Raw genomic sequence first — 20387 nt, 5'->3', positions numbered from 1 at the left:
CGTCTGGAATTCCATCACTTCCACTAGCTTTTCTCATAGTGATACTTCCTAAGGCCCACTTGACTTCACATTCCAGGATGTCTGGCTCTAGGAGAGTGATCACACCATCATAATAATCTGGGTCATGATCTTTTTTGTATAGTTCTTCTGTGTTATCTTGCCACCTCTTAATATCTTCTGCTTCTGTTGATATCTTCTATTTCTGTCCTTTATTGTGCCCATCTTTGCATGAAATTTTGCCTTGGTATCTCTAATTTTCTTCAAGAGATCTCTAGTCTTTCCCATTTTATTGTTTTCCTCTATTTCTTTGCATTGATCACTGAGGAAGGCTTTTCTCATCTCTCCTTGCTATTTTTTGGAACTCTGCATTCAAATGTGTATATCTTTCCTTTTCTCCTTTTTCTTTCACTTCTCTTCTTTTCATAGCTGTTTGTAAGGCTTTCTCAGACAACCATTTTGCTAATTTTGCCTTGGTCTTGTTTTTGCTGACTGTATAGAGCTTCTCCATCTTTGGCTGCAAAGAATGTAATCAGTCTGATTTTGATATTGACCATCTGGTGATGTCCATGGGTAGAGTCGTCTTTTGTGTTGTTCGAAGGGGGTGTTTGCTATGACCAGTGAGTTCTCTTGGCAAAACTGTTAGCCTTTGGCCTGCTTCATTCTGTACTCCAAGGCCAAATTAATCTGTTATTCCAGGTATTTCTTGACTTCCTACTTTTGAATTCCAGTCCCTTATAATGAAAAGGACATCTTTTTTGGTTGTTAGTTCAGGAAGGTCTTGTAGGTCTTCATAGAACCATTCAACTTCAGCTTCTTCAGCATTATTGGTCAGGGCATAGACTTGGATTACTTTGCTGTTGAACAGTTTGCCTTGGAAGCGACAGAGATCATTCTGTCATTTTTGAGACTGCATCCAAGTAGTGCCTTTTGGACTCTTTTGATGACTATGATGGCTACTCCATTTCTTCCAAGGGATTCTTACCCACAGTAGTGGATATAATGTTCATCTGAGTTAAATTCACCCATTCCAGTACATTTAATTTGCTGATTCCTAAAATGTCGATGTTCACTCTTGTCTTCACCTGTTTGACCACTTCCAGTTTGCCTTGATTCGTGGACCTAACATTCCATGTTCCTATGCAATACTGCTCTTTACAGTATCAGACTTTACTTCTATCACTTTTTCTTAATAAGCCCTGCCCTCAGGAGAGACTGTTTTACTAGAGGTCTAATATACTGGGTTTTTGGGGGTTTTGGGACTGACTGCAAAAGCAAGAGAGTTCCAGAAAAACATCAGCAGTACATGAACATGAACTTATCGATGTTCAAGCTGGTTTTAGACAAGGCAGAGGAACAGAGATCAAATTGCCAATATCTGCTGGATCACCAAAAAAGCAAGAGAGTTCCAGAAAAACATCTACTTCTGCTTTATTGACTATGCCAAAGCCTTTGACTGTGTGGATCACAATAAACTGTGGAAAATTCTGAAAGAGATGGGAATACCAGACCACCTGACCTGCCTCTTGAGAAACCTGTATGCAGGCCAGGAAGCAACAGTTAGAACTGGACACGGAACAACAGACTGGTTCCAAATAGGAAAAGCAGTACATCAAGGCTGTATATTGTCACCATGCTTATTTTATTTATATGCAGCGTACATCATGAGAAATGCTGGGCTGCATGAATCACAAGCTGGAATTAAGATTGCCAGGAGAAATATCAATAAGCTCAGATATTTAGATGACACCACCCTTATGGGAGAAAGTGAAGAAGAGCTAAAGAGCCTCTTGATGAAAGTGAAAGAGGAGAGTGAAAAAGTTGGCTTAAAGCTCAATGTTCCGAAAACTAAGATCATGGCATCCGATCCCATCAATTCATGGCAGATAGATGAGGAAACAATGGAAACAGTGGCTGGCTTTATTTTTCTGGGCTCCGAAATCACTGCAGATGGTGATTGCTGCCATGAAATTAAAAGATGCTTACTCATTGGAAGGAAAGTTATGACCAACCTAGACAGCATATTTAAAAGCAGAGACATTACTTTGCCAACAAAGGTCCGTCTAGTCAAGGCTATGGTTTTTCCGGTGGTCATGTATGGATGTGAGAGTTGGATTATAAAGAAAGCTGAGCGCCGAAGAATTGATGCTTTTGAACTGTGGTGTTGAGAAGACTCTTGAGAGTCCCTTGGACTGCAAGGAGATCCAACCAGTTCATCCTAAGGGAAATCAGCCCTGGGTGTTCATTGGAAGGACTGATGTTGAAGCTGAAAGTCCAATATTTTGGCCACCTGATGCGAAGAGCTGACTCATTGGAAAAGACCCTGATGTTGGGAACGATTGAAGGCAGGAGGAGAAGGGGACGACAGAGGGTGAGATGGCTGGATGGCATCACTGACTCAATGGACGTGAGTTTGGGTAAAGTCCAGGAGTTGGTGATGGACAGGGAGGCCTGGCGTGCTGTGGTTCATGGGGTTAGAAAGAGTCGGACGTGACTGAGCGACTGAACTGAACTGACCTGAGGGAAGGGAAATACCTTACCCAAGTCCCTTCCAGCCATTTTGTCTCATTTAAAGTGAGAGAAAATGTTGAGAGGCACTTCTGAAATTCAGCGCTGAGAAGCACATGCTCATTATAAGACTGAGACCTAATCATAAGACTATAGAATGCCTCTACAGCACCACATCACTGAAGATTTATTTACTGCTGTTAATTTCACCAGTACACTGTGTCTTCCTTTTCAAGGAGATAACTGAATCATATACAATGTTTAATTAAAACCACAAATGGCAGAAAAAGATGGAATATAAAAATAGGAACAAAGAACAATGGCAATAAATGTGAAACAGCATCAGATATGATAGATATTAATCCAATGATATCAATAATCATTTTAAATACCAATGACTATTCCTATTAAAAGATTGTCATAGAGCATCTAAAAACAAGATCCACTTATAAGAAATCTACTTTAAATGTTAATATAAAGGCACATATAACTTAAAAGCAAAGGGTTGTGGAAAGAGATATCATACTAATTCAAAGAAGTTTGAGAAGCTTCATCAGTTTCAGTCAAAGCAGATTTAAGGGCACGGAAGATTACCAGCCACAAAGAAGGCTTTCCATAATGATAAAGGGGTCAGTTCTCCAAGAAGACATAACAATTCTTGATGTGTATGTGCCTGACAACAAAGCATCAAATTAGTGAGACAGAAACAGAACTGCAAGGAGAAAGAAAGAAGCCCAATATCATAGTTGGAGATTTATACACCCCTCTATCCTAAATGGAGAGATCCAGCAGGCAGAAAATCAGCACAGACATAACTGAACTCAACAACACCATTGACAAAATGGATGTAATAAACATCTCCAGACTGCTTCATCCAACAACAGAATGCACATTGTCTCAAGCTCACATGGCATATACACCAAGATGGACCACATTCTGGGGCATAAAGCATGCTCTAACAAATTTAAAATAGCAGAAATATATGAAGTCTGTTCTATTCTTGGACCATGATAGGAGTAACTTGAAATCAATAATAAAAAGAGAGGTGGAAAATTCCAGAATACCTGGAAATGAAGCTGTTCAATTCTGAGCATTCCATGAGTCTTGCTGTCTGTAAGTGAACATGCACAGTGACCCAGCACCCAGAGACTTTGAAAGATGGGGCCTGATTGTTCTCTAATCGTGATATACATCTACCATTACCGTGGTGGTTTGTAAACTTGTTAACAGCTGTGAAGTTTGTACTTTATGCACTTCCTCACAGTTAACACATGCTGGTGTCTGAAATTTGTTTGTTCTGTTGGGGGACAGGTATTATTTAATTAAATAACAGTAACTGAAATTCACGAATGAGCAAACTGTTCAGAGTAAGGACTGCCTGTGTAGCATACACTGAGTAATGTTCCATGGTAAGAAACATATACCTAGAGGCCTATAGGATGAGAATTCATATCTTGTTATGAGGAAGTCTTTCTCTGAGCAGAATGTGAAACTGAGATATAAAGAAAAAAGAGAGTTGCTTTGACTTCATAAAAATGAAAGAATTCTGCACAGCAAAAGGCAACCCAAATAGAGTTAAAGATAAGTGGCAAACTTGGAAACATAAACATCTGACGATGTCTTTGGCCAACAATTCCTTTTCTGCACAATAGAATGAGGGGGGAAATCTCAGTGAGCCAAACCTCATGAATCAATAGATGAGAGGTTAGACTAAATTTCTTATATGGTGTGGATTTAATTTTATGGAATGCAAAATACCTTCCAGTAGGAAATATGGAGCACTACCCATCTTATCCAAATCCTTGGCAATGCACACAGGTAAACCTTGAGTAACTGTGTGATGGATGAGTCTCTTTTCTGTTCTATAAGAGAGAGAAAACAATTAGCAGAATGTGTGTTTCTCCAGGGCAGAATTCTAGTATTGTCTCTGGACCACTGAGCTTTGCAAAAAATCGAAATGCACAGTCTCGGTCAATCACTCTTAAACAATCAAGAGGGAAAGAAATGGAAAGGCTGATGAACTTGCCAGTCGCCGTTGTGGTCCTGACTCCTGAAAATAGTGATGATGGGGAGTATGTGATGTCACATATATGAAACTTACAGGGCATGGAGATTCAGATTTACAGGGTGTAGATTCAAATGAAGTTGAGTAGGGAAGAATGCCTCTCATAACCCACCTCAGCTGAATTACTTATGGTCTCAACTGGGAAATGTTAATTAAGAAATGAGAGGATACAGGCAGGAGCAACTCCTGAAATAGCGCCTATATAACTCAAATATTCCTAAGGAATCTTGTGGACAACTGTGTCAGAGAGGAGCTGACAAATGGAATATAATAAGCACAGAGATCATGCCCTTGTCAGCTAGCATACAGAGAGCATTACTGATCCTCAGCAAATCATTACTGATCCTCAGGAAAATGTACTGTGACTGGGTCTAAAACCTGACTGGAATGTTCCATAGACGTGTGATATTGGAGATGCGTTTGCAGCTGCACTTGGCAAATCACCTTGTCAAAGCACAGTAGGTCATGGCCAGAGGAGCAAGGGCTGCTCTGCTCGCTCTGAGGCAGAAAAGGATTTTAGAAATGCCAAGTTCTCTCCCACAAAGGAAAGGGTTAGCAGGTTATGAATTAATGATTAGTACAAGTGTCTGTGATCTCTCAACTAATTTCCGTCTTGAAGCTGGGATATAAAGACTCAGGTGCTGGGTGGTGAGTCACAATCTCTCTGAATAGGTGCTTAATCACGACTGGATGGGCTGAATTTGGGTCTCGGCATTGGATACCAGCTCTTTTTCCAGCAGGATGCCTTTAGACTTGGCCCCACACCTTTGCATCTATAGCTTTTTGTTGTTGTTTAGTTGTTTAAATATATAAAATGATGATAACACTAGTTGGTGGCATATTATATTTTTTAAAAAAAGCAACCTTTCATTACTTAGTGCAAATCAAACAGTAAATGCTTTCTCTTAGTAAACCTGCTTAACAGTTTTCTGGACTCTTCTGCTCTGGGCCAGATTCAGAAATACACAAGTGAAAGAGGAGATGGTACATCATGTTCTATTCAGTTGGGTCTTGATACCTATGTGTGACTCTTAACCAAGGAGTATGCAGTAGTTAAGGACACAGATTGAAATTGTTTAGAGTGTGTCCTAAACTCTGACTGCCAGGATTTAAATCTCAACTCTGGAAATTGTAAAACCTGGGAAAAATTGCTTCCCTAAACTTCATTTCCTGGATCTGAGAAAAATAACAGTATCTACCTTGTAGACTGAATAATACCCTTGTCCCTAAATGTCCACATTCTAATGCCCAGAACCTGTGAATGTCACATTAAATGACAGAAGGGATTTTGCCAATGGGATTAAATTAGGGTTATTGATGGGGAGATTATCCTGGGTTGCCTGAATGGGCCCAAATTCATCACGGGTGTTCTCATTAAAGAGAGGTAGAGGGAGATTTGACTCCAAAGAGAAAGTGATGATGAAGCTGGGTTTGGATTGATGCGGCCAGAAACCAAGAAATGCTGGCAAGGAAACAGATTCTCTCTTAGAGCCTCTAGAGGGGGCATGAATGGTCCTACCAACTCCTGATTCCAGTCCAGTGAAACTGGTTTTGGACCTCTGTCTTCCAGAACCATAAGAAAATGTGTTTTGTTTTAAGCCACCATGTTTGTAATAATATTATAGCAGCCATAGCAAACAAATGTGCACCTCTTAGGAATTATTACCCCAGTTAAAATGTGTGATTGGAAGCAGACTTAGTGGCATATCTGCATGCAGCATGTATGCCATCATAAGCCATTCTTAAAAACCCGAATCCTTGGTTTTGTGGGATCATCAAACCCAGTACAGTGGTCGCCATTTTTCTCCTTGTTCATCCTGGTAACATGTCTAGACAGCTAGTGGAGAGAGCTCTGTCCTTCTCCACAGGTCCTCTCACCTCTATTAATTAGAAGGAAAGTAAAAGTTGCTCGGTCATGTCCAACTCTTTGTGGCCCCATGGCTCCTCTGTCCATGGGGATCCCCCAGGCAAGGATACTGGAGTGGGTTGCCATGCCTTGCTCCAGGGGATATGCCCAACCAAGGGATTGAACCCAGGTCTCCTGCATTGCAGGCAGATTATTTACCAACTGAGCCACCAGGGAAGCCCAAGAGTACTGGAGTGGGTAGTCTTCCTTCTTCAGGGGATCTTTCTGACCCAGGAATCGAACTGGGGTCTCCTGCATTGCAGGCAGATTGTTTACCAACTGAGCTACCCGGGAAGCCCTAATTAGAGGGAAGAGGTTACTTAAGTAATATGTTACTTAAGCCACCTTATTCTTTTCCTTTCCTTCGTGATTCTTCATCCAGCTGGTCTTTATAAATTTTAAAGAAAACAAAGTCATTTCTCAATGGATTCAGATACTACCCCAAATTAATATTCCCAGTAAGTTCTTGTTCTTATTTCCAGACCTCATCACCAGAAATTCCTGAGCCTAAATCCTCCCTAGCTTCTAGGATCACTCATTTTCTCATTTCTCCCTTTTCCTTTTAGTTGAATCTTGTCATTTTAGTCTCTTCCTTAAACACAACCCTTAATAAGGTGACATAGCAAAGTGATGAAAGTACAGATGGTTTGGTTTTAATCCTGAGTTTTTGCCATCTACTTACTGTGTGACATTGGACAGGCTCTTTAACCTCTCTGGGCCTCAGTTTCAAAAAAATAAGTCAGTATTATAAATAATACCTACCTAAGATTACAATTGTGAGGATTAAATGAGTTTAATATTTGCTAAGCACTTAAAATAGTACTTGTTATAGTGTAAGCACTATAGTTGTGCTTGCTAATAACAATAAATGCAATTCCAAGCACATAACCTACTCAACTTTCTGTCATAACTTTGAGGTATGTATTTGATGAAATCAGTAAAATCATTCTGTTTCAAGGGGAACAGAAAAGTATTTTTGAGCAATTGTCTATGTGGCTATTTCACCACATTTAATGTTTCCAAATTTCTGTACAATAGCCTGGGCTACTCCAGCAGCAAATTAAAAATGGACAGAGCTTATGTTTTGCACCCTTTACCTCACTGCCCCCCCCCCCACACACACACAAATCCCCATCTCTTTGGACACAAACTTTCATTTGTCCTCCATCTTCTGAAAACCTACTTCTAAGAAAGTGTCTGGGTTCATCCATGTCACTACAAAGTTGCATTGACATATATACACTAACATGTGTAAAATAGCTAGCTAGTGGAAAGCTGCTATATAACACGGAGAGCCCAACCTGGTGCTCTGTGATGACCTAGAAGGGTGTGAGGGGAGGGCTGAGGTAGGCTCAAAAGGGAGGGATATATATATATATATGTAAAATTATGATTGATTTGCCTTGTTGTATGGCATAAACCAACACAACATTGTAAAACAATTATCTGCGAATTTAAAAAACAAAGGTGTGTGATCTCCAACTTAATGTGAATTTAAGACAAAGGTACCATTTACCTCAGAGAGACAACTTTTCAAGACTGGTTGTGTTTTTCAAGTTTGTTTTGTTTTTCTGTCTCTCCCAGCCTCTCAACCTTGGACAAATACAGGAGATCCATACTATGGCTTCAATACTTAGTACCTATGGCATTCTCCAAGCCTGAAAGGAGCATCTGAGGGCAACACTCCTGTCCCGGGACTGCTGAGAGGACCACGCTTAGCTCTCTCTCAGGTAAAGTATAAACTGTTGCTCAGGCAGCCCATTGCATCACATCACCCTAGGTACACGGCAGTGGCTGGTCCAGGGAGGGCCTGGGTGGGCTCAACACAGTCAAGGGCTGTTTCTGGATCTCTAAGAAGAAAATATATAGGACAAGACAGGCATACATTCATGAGTCTGAAATTCTCAAATCTTCCACAAGCTACCTTCTCATTCCTACGAGATATATGCAGGGAAAATGCCCTGCTTAGTAATAACTAGAGTTTTAGCCTGAAGTTCCACACAGAATTTCTAATCTTAGGAAATATAGGAGGCCCTAGGTCAGATCTCACTTGTGGCCTAGACCAGTATTGGGCGTGATATGGAACAAGGTCTACCTGGCTCATAATTACCTGAAGTACTGGTTGAAATCCAGATTGTTAACTCTCCCACAAAGCAAGGAAATTAAGAGTGATGGGGTCAGAATTATGCAGTTTTCATGATCAGTAACTAGTCATTATTTCTAGTCTAACTGGAAAGCAATTTGGTCTCTTTTCTTTCAGGATCTTATCCTTACTTTGGTCTTACAGCTTCCAAACTGATGAAGGGGAGGGACAAGTGTTCTGAAAAAGGAGGGGATCCAGGCAAGGAAACAGTGTTGAGTTTGAACATTTCAAAAATAGTTTATTCTGGGAAAATGGTGCAAGGAGAACAAAAGAAGGTGGGTCACATTTTAGGAAAAGTAATGAAATTTTGTGAGAAAATAGCAGTTGAAGTAAAAAGCAAACTGAAATATAGCATCAGTTTAAACAGTTGATGTTAGAGACAGAAGTAGGAGCATCATACCTACAGAGAGGAAAATACAGTTCTATCATACTGTTGTCCCCAGGACTGAGCAGAACTTAGTTAATTTAACTTATTGGTTTTCAACCCATAGCATCAACCTGTGAATAAAACACAGGACACTTTGTTCTGATTGCATAACAAATTGTAAATATTATCATCACAGGTAAACAAAGCAAACATGCTATTGACAAAAGGTGAGTTGTACAAGGGGAAAGACAGCAATGGGAGCACAAGCAGTCTCAGGCATAAAGAAAATGATGAGATTAGAGTGAAAGTGACTACTGTAGCTATGTACTATAGCTAATATTTCTTGAGAGCTTCCGTGTGTTGGACGTTGAAGGCTGCAAATGTGTTATTATTTGCATCATCACGAGCAACTCCATGCAATGGTGGTTACCATCCATTTCCTCATTGTACAGGTGAGGAAACAGAGGCCCAGGAAGGTTGAGTAAATTGCTCAGGATTGCAGAGCTAATAAACTGAAGAACAAAGCTTCCAAGCCAAGTGGTCCATCTACAGAACCAAGGCTTTTAGCCACTATGCTACCACTTCTCCCTTCAGTAAAAGCCAGCAAAAATTGCATGGCATTACAGAAGAGAAGCAGCATAAGTAATGAAATGAATATGAAGTATTGAAAGGAAGAGGGATGAGAAGTAGTGGGGGCAGGAGTTTGTCTTCCTGCCTCATGCTACGGTGATAAAATCAATCTACAATGGATACAGCAGATAAACATAATGTTTAGAATTATGGGAGTAACATGCATGTGGCCAAAAACTGTCTCTGGAGAGGGGGAACTGGGGTTAGAAAAGTTGAATTTCTGTATCTGAGATGCTATCATGTCCACATATTATTTTCATAAAAATAATTCTATTTATTTAGAAATAGCTTCAACTGTGTAAGTGCATTAAAACATGAAATTCAAAATCATCTTTACATCTCATACATTTGTTAAGTACTTGCCTTATCAGAATTGATCTTTTCAGCTTCAAAGTTTTTTTTTTTAATGAAAAGCATTATAAATTTTAAAAATTGTCTCTGGTAATATTGCCTGGCATGGCTGAGAGGTGTGGAACTATTAGAAGCAAACTGGATTTCAGCCCTGCTTCTGGGAGGCAGTTGCAACAACAAAGGGAAGGAGAGTCTCTGAAGTCAGGGAGCAGGAGCTTTGATCCTCTGGAGTTGTAACAACTTAGAATAAATGAATCAGGCAGCAGGGTGCCGGGAGGAGGCTGTAGGCCTCTCTGTGATGGTGTTGTTTTTGTGGGAAGGCAATGGCACCCCACTCCAGTACTCTTGCCTGGAAAATCCCATGGACGGAGGAGCCTGGTAGGCTGCAGTCCATGGGGTCGCTAGGAGTCGGACACGACTGAGCGACTTCACTTTTACTTTTCACTTTCATGCATTGGAGAAGGAAATGGCAACCCACTCCAGTATTCTTGCCTGGAGAATCCCAGGGACGGGGGAGCCTGGTGGGCTACCGTCTATGGGGTCGCACAGAGTCGGACACGACTGAAGCGACTTAGCAGCAGCAGCAGCAATCTCAGAAATGTTGCATTAGGCTCAGTGCTATGCATTTTTAGGCTGGAGTTACCATGTTTTTCCATCTGTGTACTTCATGAAAGCAAGCACTTTTATGCTCCCTTTGAAATGGGAATCTCCTATTTGAATTGCCTGGTGAAGACATTTGAAGTAATTCATTAAGTATACATATACGTGCCCTATCTCCATCTATGTATCTATCAATCATCCTTTCCCTACTTACCTACCTGTGTTAGTCTGCTCAGGCTGCTATAACAAAATAGCGTAGTCTGAGTGGCTTAAACAACAGACATTTCACACTTCTGGGAAGTCTAAGATCAAGGCAGATCTACTTCCAGGTGAGTCTTCCATTTTTGGCTTGTAGATGGCCATCTTCTTGCTGTAGTCCTCCTCACATGGTGGAGAGAGAAAGCTCTAGTGTTTTTTCTGTTTCTTAGAAGAGCTAATCCCATCATGACAGCTCTACCTTCATGGCCTCTTCTAAACCTAGTTGCCTCCTAAAAACTCCATCTCCTAATTCTATCACACATAAGAGGATAGGGCTTCAATATATGAATCTCTGGAAAGGGACAAAAGAATTCAGTCTTAACTCTCTATATCTGTCTCTGTCTGTCTGTCTTTATGTATAGAATAGTAACAGTGGCTTATAATTCATTTCCCTGTGTTATTTTATCCTTCCTTTACTCGTGTGAGGTAAATTGGCCATAGGAAGATCACTGATTTCACTGAAACACTTGAAAGTTGAATTAACTTTGTGATCACACAATCAATAAATAATGATGCCACAATTCAATCCACATCTTCTCCATCCTGCTTTCCTGTTCTCTTCTCCCTTCCCACTTTCTGACTCTATTCCAGCCACATTATTTACTAGCTTTTCCCTGAGGACATTGGTATCCTTCTTCTGGGCCTTGCAGAGGTTATTCCCATTATCTGGAATGCTTTTTCCTCAGATATCTGACTCAGTTGCCTTCCCCTACACTGTTCAAATTCCACTTTCCCAGTAAGACTTATTCTGTCTACTGTTTAACTTGAAAACCTTGTTTCTCTGCCCACAAGGTCAATTCCCCATATACTGCTTAATCTCTATTACATTTGTTACTAGGCTTCCCTGGTGGCTCAGTCAGTAAAGAATCCACCTGTAATGCAGGAGACCTGGTCCGATATCTGGGTCAGGAAGATCCCCTGGAGAAGGAAATGGCAACCCATTCCAGTATTCTTGCCTGGGAAATCCTGTGGACAGAGGAGCCTGGTGGGCTACAGTCCCTGGGGTTGCAAAGAGTCGGACACTACTTAGCAACTAAACCACACCACCAACTTGTCAGATAATTTACATAGATTTCTGTTCTCCCCTCTGACTAGAAGATAGGCTACCTAGAGTCAGGAATTTTGCCTTTATTGAACCTGGAGGCCCAACAGAACTCTAGGGTATGCAAGAACTGGACACAGTTATAACTCTTATGTTTGGTATTTTAGCAGCCTATCTCAGAGCCAAGCCAGTTATTAAAGAGAACTTTTCTGATACTTTAAGCAGTATGATAAACTTGAAGTAAACTTAAATTTTCAACAATTACAGAGCAGGCATGGACTCTTCCTTTGTTTTCCAGACACATGAACCTGGATACAAAATCCATCCTCTCTGGGTGAAGTGGGAATATACCAAGATGACTGGCCTAAGTCTCAACTGGATAAAAAAAAAGATGCACAAAAGAGACGTTTAAACATTTTCAAAAACTAAAATCATAAAGTGTGTTTCCTCCTCACACATCAGGGATTATCTGGACTCTAGTGTGGTTAGAGTGGTGTGGGGGGAGAGAGAGAGAGAGACAGAGAGAAGTAAGGATAAGTCACCCTGTCTCTCCCTCCTCTGGACCTTAGTTCTTCCTGGATTGTCACTCCTTACACTCAAAACAGATTTCAGGAGTCAGCACACATGGTCATAATGTGTGCCCAGCTCCTCATCCCAGTCATTGGGACCCAGAAAATTTTGCAACCTCAAGTCTGCCTCAACACATCAATATCAACGAGTAAAGACACATAAACAGTAGTAGATTAACAAGAATAAGTTTTTATTTATATATAAATTACATATATACATATTTGTACATAAAGCTAGGAAAGATAAGGGCCCATTGAGGCAAATGGATAGGGGGAGAAGAAGCAGCTAAAGACTGCTGTGGGCACCCTGCCAGTTCCAAGTGTAGGGAAAATAGCCAGAAGTTTGGGTCGGCCAAGTTTACAGTCAAACCAGGGATGGCACAGTTGATGATACATGCAAGTTATTTTTCATCCTCCAAATGGAACTTCTCAAGTCTGGTATCTAGTTCTGAGCTGGGCTCATCTGCTTCTAACCTTGCAACACACACACACCCACATTCCTCACCCATGCACATACAACACACACATACTCCTGCACACCCCTGAGTGTGTGGTCGTTTGGCTCGTTGTAGAAAGCAGGTTAACAGTTTCACTTAAATGGGCAGAGTCGTTTTCCAGCAAAGCCCGTTCATCGTTGCACAGAATCTGCAGAACAAGATCTGCTCTTTATCTGTTGAGTTTCTTCACAGAAGAAAGGAGTTTGCTGATGCTCCAATGAAATCCTGGGCAGGTGATGAAAGTACCAGACCTAGAGCACAGATGCAGCTTCCCTGACCAGGAGCCGCTAAACACAACACTGTGCTCCTCCAAAGTCAGAGGGGTGCCCTGAGTTGGGGTCCCAGGTGTTCTGAGCATAGAAGTTCCTCTCTAAATATATATGGTGCTATCCCCCATCATACTTCCTGGGTTTGGGCTGGGGAGGCCCGGGTGCTTTGTATGCATGGAACACTAGAAGTGTACCCAGTCATAGCAGGTGTGGTGCTGTCCCCCATCGCCCCCTCTGTGCTTTGCATATAAGAGTTCTGAGTCCAATGGCAGGTGTTGACACTGGGGCCTCCCATCCTATATGAGATGTTGCTCCTTCCATCTATTCCACTCATGGTGTATTGGCCAGGTGGGCCCCAGTTGTACGTATGGGAAGTGTGGATACCAGGTCCTCCAATCCTGGGAATGATGTTGTTCCCTCCTGTACCACCACCACTTGGATTTTGGACAGGTAGGCCCCTTGTGTTTGGAAATAAGGTGGAACTTCTAGTGGGTTCCAAGCCAGGGGTGGGTCTCACACTTGCAAATCCAATGGATGCAGTGTTGCCCTGGTGGAAAGTGGAAATTGACTTGTCCCTTAACACAAATTTCTTCTCCATGGTGAAGGGATTTGTAACTGTAGATTTTCTACGTTCATGTGGGTCCTGAGTGCAGCAATGGGAAGTGGTAACACCCCGACCTCTAACCATAAGGATGCTGGTGTCCCCTGCCATCACTCTACCACCTGGTTTCAGCTCAGGTAGACCCCAGGCATTTGGATTCAAGTTGGAACCAGATATGTGCCTGGATGCTGGGATGGTGGCTTGCCCTTCCTACTGCAGCAGCCATGCTGCAATGAGATGACCCGCAGGTAATCTGGCCCACAGTAGGAGCACAAGTGGTGCTGGGTGCCCCACACAGTTCTGTCCAAAAGTTAGTTGGGCCAGATGCATCTGAATAAGTGAGGCCTAGGGCATTCACACCAACCCCCAAATTCCCACCAGCCATAGAGACTGCAGATCCCATCAACAGTGGGCCTGATGTGGTACTAGCAGACAGCAAGCTACTGTCTCCAGTACCAGGCACTGTGGTATACACTCCAAAATAGCAGATACATCCCTGGGGAAAATACTTGAGTTGTAGACAAAGGCCGGCTGCATGTTGATGATGGTTGTGGCAGACAGGGGATCTGGCAAACCTGAATCCATTATGTTTCCTCTGGGTGGCTGGACTGCAGAAGAGGTTAGCTTTTTATCTCGTGCTAGGACTAATGGGTTTCCCAGTGGAATAAACTTGTCAGGCTTCTCCCTATTGTTGGCCCCAGATGTGGGCTGAATGGTGAGTTCTGGGTCCAAGTGAAGCTTGAAAACGTGGGTACCTCTGTTGACCAACTCCACAGGTAAATAAGTTGAAGCTTGGGTCCAGGCATTGCCACCACTGGGTGCTGTGTTCTCAGAACCAACAATAGCATGTGATATGGGTAGTGGTTCTCCTTGGAGTCAGAGGTAGACTGAAAAATAAATCTGAGAAAGAGGTGTTGTATCCATAGCATCGATGTCAAAGACTGGTTTAACGTTTGTACAGATGCCATCTGCTGGAGCATGGATAACTGCCAAAGCCATAGGTGGGGGACTGGGAAAAACAGGAACTGAAACCATAGATGGGGGTTGGGAGAGGCAGGACCCAAAGCCATATTTGGGGACTGAGGGAAACAGCCAAAGCCCTAGAGAGGGGGCCAAGGAAGACAAGACCCAAAGCTGTAGATGGGGGGCCAGGGGAGACAGCGGCCGGAACCGTAGATGGAGGGATGGGGAAGACACCGGCTGGAGCCCTAGATAGTGGGGCTGGGGAACACAGGACCCAAGGCCGTAGATGGGGGACCAAAGGAGACATTAGCCGGGGACCTAGATGGGGGGCTGGGCAAGACAGCAGCCAGAGCCTTAGATGGAGGGGCCAAGAGAGGCAGCAGCTGGAGCCCCAGATCGGGGGCTGGGGAAGACGGCAGCCTGAGCGCCAGGTGGGGGCCCGGGGAAGACGGCAGCGGGATCCCCAGATGGGCTGGGGAAGATGGCAGCGGGATCCCCAGGTGGGGGCCGGGGAAAGACGGCAGCCGCATCCCCAGGTGGGGGCCCGGGGAAGACGGCAGCCGGGGCCCCAGATGGGCTGGGGAAGATGGCAGCGGGATCCCCAGGTGGGGGCCGGGGAAAGACGGCAGCCGCATCCCCAGGTGGGGGCCCGGGGAAGACGGCAGCCGGAGCCCCAGATGGGCTGGGGAAGATGGCAGCGAGATCCCCAGGTGGGGGCCGGGGAAAGACGGCAGCCGCATCCCCAGGTGGGGGCCCGGGGAAGACGGCAGCCGGAGCCCCAGATGGGGGCACCGGGAAGACGGGAGCCTGATCTCCAAATGGGGGCCCCGGGAAGACGGGAGCCTGATCCCCAAATGGGAGCCCGGGGAAGACGGCAGCTGGAGCCCCAGGTGGGGGCCGGGGAAAGATGGCAGCTGCATCTCCAGGTGGGGGCCCGGGGAAGACGGCAGCCGGAGCCCCAAATGGGCTGGGGAAGATGGCAGCGGGATCCCCAGGTGGGGGCCGGGGAAAGACGGCAGCCGCATCCCCAGGTGGGGGCCCGGGGAAGATGGCAGCAGGATCCCCAGGTAGGGGCCCGGGGAAGACGGCAGTCTGATCCCCAAATGGGGGCACCGGGAAGACGGGAGCCAGATCCCCAAATGGGGGCCTGGGTAAGACGGCAGTCTGATCCCCAAATGGGAGCCCGGGGAAGACGGCAGCTGGAGCCCCAGGTGGGGGCCGGGGAAAGATGGCAGCTGCATCTCCAGGTGGGGGCCCGGGGAAGACGGCAGCAGGATCCCCAGGTTGGGGCCCGGGGAAGACGGCAGCCGCATTCCCAGGTTGGGGCCCGGAGAAGACGGCAGTCTGATCCCCAAATGGGGGCACCGGGAAGACGGGAGCCTGATCCCCAAATGGGAGCCTGGGGAAGACGGCAGCAGGATCCCCAAGTTGGGGCCCGGGGAAGACGGCAGCCGGAGCCCCAGTTGGGGGTCTGGGGAATACAGAGGCTTTTTGCTGCTTATCTGTGGTCACAAATGTGGGCCGAGGGTTGGTTTGGGAGTCAAAGGGATAGTTAAAAATTGAAGCGCGGCAGGGGACCATCGGCACAAATGGGATGGTGGTGTCTGGTCTCTGTGCAATGTGTGTCTGCTCCACCCAAATACCTGGGGGAGACAGAAAAATGACAGCTTGATCAGGGGGAGTAGTGTCCATGTCAGTGATGCCCGGATTTGAAGGAGATGGGGAGGTCACACTTGCAGATGCCATGACTGTGGTGGTAAAAGGGACTGAAGTAGAAGTGATGGGCTGGTCAGTTAGAACAGGGGGAGCGATGGGAGGGTCTGGAAGAGGGGTGAGTAAGTATAAGGGAGGGGGAGAATCTACACACATGGGTGTTGGGGTTTCATTTTTGTAGGAGGGTGGCTGGGAGGAGAGGGTTGGGGTGCTCAGAGGTGTGGAGAGGTCAGAAATAAAAGGTGGTGTTGCTCTGACTGAACACTGAGGGCCTCCATCCTCCTTAAGCGTTATTCCCACAATGGGATTGAAAATTGGAGGAAGACGAGAATCTGCAGAAATAGCAGAATGAGAGTAAACACGGTCTGTGTGTCTTGCCTCCTGATCCATACAAGGTGTCAGGTAAGGTGGAAGGCCAGCCAGATTGGGGAATCTGGAGGACAGGTCGGCCAAGTCAGTGGTAGTAGGAGGGACCTCTAAAATGTGACTGACCGGAACCAGGGAGCCTGCGGTCCCTGGGGCAGGCGGAGGGGCACTGCGGCGTCGCATGGCCTTCCTTGTATCCTTCAGGACTTTGTTCCGATGTCGCTCCATGCTTCGTTTCAGGGTGCCCCAGTTTCTGGCAAGAGTCATGCCTGGAAGCTTCGGAGGTGGGGGAAGGTCACTGCGACCCCACGGCAGAGGCAGCGGTGGTGGCAGTGGTGGCAGCAGTGGCGGCAGTGGCAGAAAAAGCAGCGGGGGCATCTTCCGCTTGCGGTGGTGCCTACTGCTGGCAAATCCCAGGGAAGAAGAGCTTCTCCGTGGGGTGTCTGAAGGTTGTTCGCGCTGCAGCACCTTCCCAGACATCAGTGAGTCAGGGGAGCTGGGTCGGTGGTCTTCACCCAGCACTTCTTCTATTGGCCTGTCGGGCAGCAGGTTGCAGCACGGACTTGAGGCAGAGAGCACCGTGGCCAGGGGGCCAGGCTGCAAGGGAGGCTGGCCATCTCCAGCAGTGCCGTCTGAGCAGATGGCGGGGCTTTCGGAGGAAAAGTTCATCCGAGACACCTGGGCTTTCTCACTAAAGTTGCCTTCTGGGTGCACCGGAAGGAGATTTGGAGGCTCAGGACTGCATTGGAAGGACGCGAGGACCCCGCTGGTCTCCTGGGGCCTAGATGTCATTGTCATATCCCCGTTGCGGTATGGACTTATCTTTCCATTGTCCTCTCCTTCGGCCTCTGTGTGACCTTCCTCCTTTGTCGTGCCTTCCCTGTGTTCTTCTTGGACCTTCGCCTCACTCTCTTTTGCGCAAGAAAGTAGGAGGTGACTGGTTGGTACCAGCTTCCCAGCCTCAACGACCCAAGCAGGTAGCTCAGGTAGTGAACGCAGGAGAATAATTTTGCGCCCCGGTGGAGGAATTCTGACAGTTCTCGAAGGTCTGAACATCATGGAATTACGAGTGGACAAGACGGGCTGCTTCTTCGGCGAGTCCTTCAAGTTCACCAGGGGTAGGACGCCCACACGGGAGTACCCAGCCTGCTGGATGGGGTAGTGCCTTTTCGGCGCGATGTAAAAGCTGGATGATAAAGGCACTCGATCCTGGTTGAGCAGCCTACGACCCGGGTGTAAAGCAGGAGCTGGAGCAGCGGGGTGTAAAGCAGGAGCTGGAGCAGCGGGGTGGCCCCGGCCAGATGTGATGGCAACCCGAGAGGGCAAAACCAGTGAGCGATGGCCCAGCGGGTGCCGGCGGTGGAGCGCGGAAACAAATTTACACAGTAAATTGCCCATATAGGACAGATTGTGCGCCAAACGCCCCGAGAATAGAGTGTGAAACTGGGAGAGCGTCTCCCTAGCTTCTGACTCCTATCGCGGTCAAACACGCACTGGAGAAACGATTCCTCAGCCTGGCGTTTGTGACATGTCCATGGTATACGCATCACAGAGGGCAAACTCCGGGGCAAAGGGCGGGGCCCCTCCCGGACTCTCTAGCAGCTGAGACTTCCCACTGTGGGTGCAGGTGTTTGGCACCAGAGGCGCCACCACGCAGAGACTGTTCAGGACTGTGGGGGCTTCCTCCTCCAGAGCTCATCCTGTCTAGCATCTCATCATGCAGCCCCTTTGGTGCCTGCATGTGTATTGGCCAGCCCCTCCCTGCCTGGGTCTCAGAGGCCTGTGCAAAGCTGAGTGCAGGAGCCACCCACCCTGTGGAGGGGTGGTCCAGCACCTATGGGGGACCTCCCCAGCTTCTCTGCGAGGCCTGGAGCCAGGACCACTTTCTCCACTGCTGTTCCTCTGCCATCATCACCAGCCGGCAGAGAATGCAGAGACCTCACCTGGCCAGATGCTGCACCCCACAACGTCCCTTCTTGGCAGGTAAGGCTCTTTCTTCACTTCTTTTTAGAAATTTGGTACAACAGTTAAACCTTATACTGTTCTTCAGGGTGTGCAGATGGTAATGGCTTAGCCAGGATTTGAACCAAGCCTGCTCTGGACTGTGGTGCCTCCTTGTCATACATGCTTCATGTGTTACTGTTCTTTTCTTGTACTCCTTATGGCACTTAGCCCTAAGTGTCATACCTATAATGAGCCTATATTCTACCCTGTAGAAGGTTTTCTTTTGCTCAATTCATGAATTGATCACCTACCGCACTGGGTTCTGATCTCAGAAGATGCAGGTTAGGGACCACCAGTTGTCAGCATAGCACCAGCGGAGGTTTTCCCTTTGGTCTAGTTTGAAGGATCCAGATATGTAAAGATTATAGTCTAAATAAATCGTGGGCTTTCCTGAAAGAAATTTACCAGTGAATTATCCCGTATGAATTAGAAGCCAATTTCTCTGGCCTTCCTGGAGTTATTTTCAGTAAGGCAGTTGCCTTTCATGTCTAGAAAGTAAATACATCATTTATTGTAGCTTCATAGTGGATCACTGTGTCAGTTTAAAATAGTCAGGTACAATTTGGTCACTGTGAGCATGTCAGCTTGGTCCACTCTTTACTACCATATATAATTCTCGAGATTCTTATGCCCAGGAGAGAAGAAGCACTCTTGGGTGTCTAGGACAAGGGAAACATGTTATTATTCACAAGGTAGAAGCTTCAAAATAATAGGAAAGAACTGGAAAATCCTAGTCTAACATGGCTTTATCGAGTTTGAATCTTGTTTCTTTGGCTTACTTCATTGGAGTGTTTTCTTTCTCCTGTGTTTCTCCTGTAACACATTGTGTGTTACACATCAGGCATGTGACATGTAGAGGTTTCAGAACCCAGAACTGTATTGATCAGTGAAATTTTATTTATATATTTTAGTTTAAAATCTCTTTAAAATAACATGACATAATTCATATATTATAAATAAGTTTTGCCCTCTGCCCTTGAGATTCTTTTTATAGTATGTCAAAGCAAATTTGGACTTCCATCCCCAATAAGATTTGAGATTGGAGGGCACAATAAGTTTTTCTCAGACCTAAATTATGTCTGAAAAAAGCGAGAAATATCATGAGCCCTATCTGACCTCTCTAGGAGCAGAAATGATTTACAGCCGTGGCATTTAACCATAATTCCTTGATCTTGTTTGAGACGAGTTCAGTAAGGAACAATCTCTTGATTTTTGTTTCTTCTTTGTTTTCTTGTTTTGCTTACCAACAATCCATTGTAATCCATGTATTAATATGGCAGCAGGCTGAGTGATCTCTGGAGCTCATTAAAGTAACTTTTTTTCCCTAAAATAACTTTAATTTCCTTGTTTTTCAGCTCCTCTTCTTTCCTTGCCCTTTACCATAACCAGAACTCACCAAAAGCTGACTGGCTTTGTGCAGACCCCTCGTAGGACAATCTTTCCTTAATTATTTTATTCATCACTCTGTTTCATTTTTTGCCTTCTAGAAATATGTTGAAATCTTTCTGTAGTTGATGACTTCCACAACCTCTTGGCTT

At 45.4% G+C, this 20387-nt stretch overlaps 1 protein-coding gene and 1 long non-coding RNA gene across 4 annotated transcripts in view; one reads left to right on the top strand and one right to left on the bottom strand.

Moving 5' to 3' along the window:
* The window catches only part of LOC145505696 (uncharacterized), a 123657-nt gene that overhangs the window by 40478 nt on the left and 62792 nt on the right, over positions 1–20387 (top strand). The window contains exons 3-4 of one of the 2 annotated variants that reach the window (XR_014053215.1): positions 8061–8206; positions 17086–18828. This is a non-coding gene — a long non-coding RNA (uncharacterized LOC145505696). Of the gene's footprint in view, positions 1–8060; positions 8207–17085; positions 18829–20387 lie in introns of those variants that run through there. The other variant, XR_014053216.1, reaches the window with a different exon arrangement.
* On the bottom strand, positions 12607–18340 carry LOC145504892 (nuclear pore-associated protein 1-like). 2 transcript variants are annotated; one of them, XM_081486228.1, is made up of 2 exons: positions 16972–18340; positions 12607–14703 (listed from the first exon to the last, which is right to left on the bottom strand). In XM_081486228.1, the coding sequence occupies exons 1-2, from the start codon at positions 18241–18243 to the stop codon at positions 14680–14682; spliced, it is 1296 nt and encodes a 431-aa protein (XP_081342354.1). In that variant the 5' UTR covers positions 18244–18340; the 3' UTR covers positions 12607–14679. The 2 variants fall into 2 exon arrangements, with proteins under 2 accessions (XP_081342354.1, XP_081342348.1); XM_081486222.1 differs by lacking the exon at positions 12607–14703 and adding an exon at positions 16191–16409.

This window comes from Giraffa tippelskirchi, chromosome 1, assembly GCF_054371585.1.
Source record: "Giraffa tippelskirchi isolate mGirTip1 chromosome 1, T2T-mGirTip1v1.2.pri, whole genome shotgun sequence".
Lineage (NCBI taxonomy): Eukaryota > Metazoa > Chordata > Mammalia > Artiodactyla > Giraffidae > Giraffa > Giraffa tippelskirchi.
Note: the sequence above shows the minus strand (reverse complement) of the source record. Positions and strands in the feature narration are given on the sequence as shown.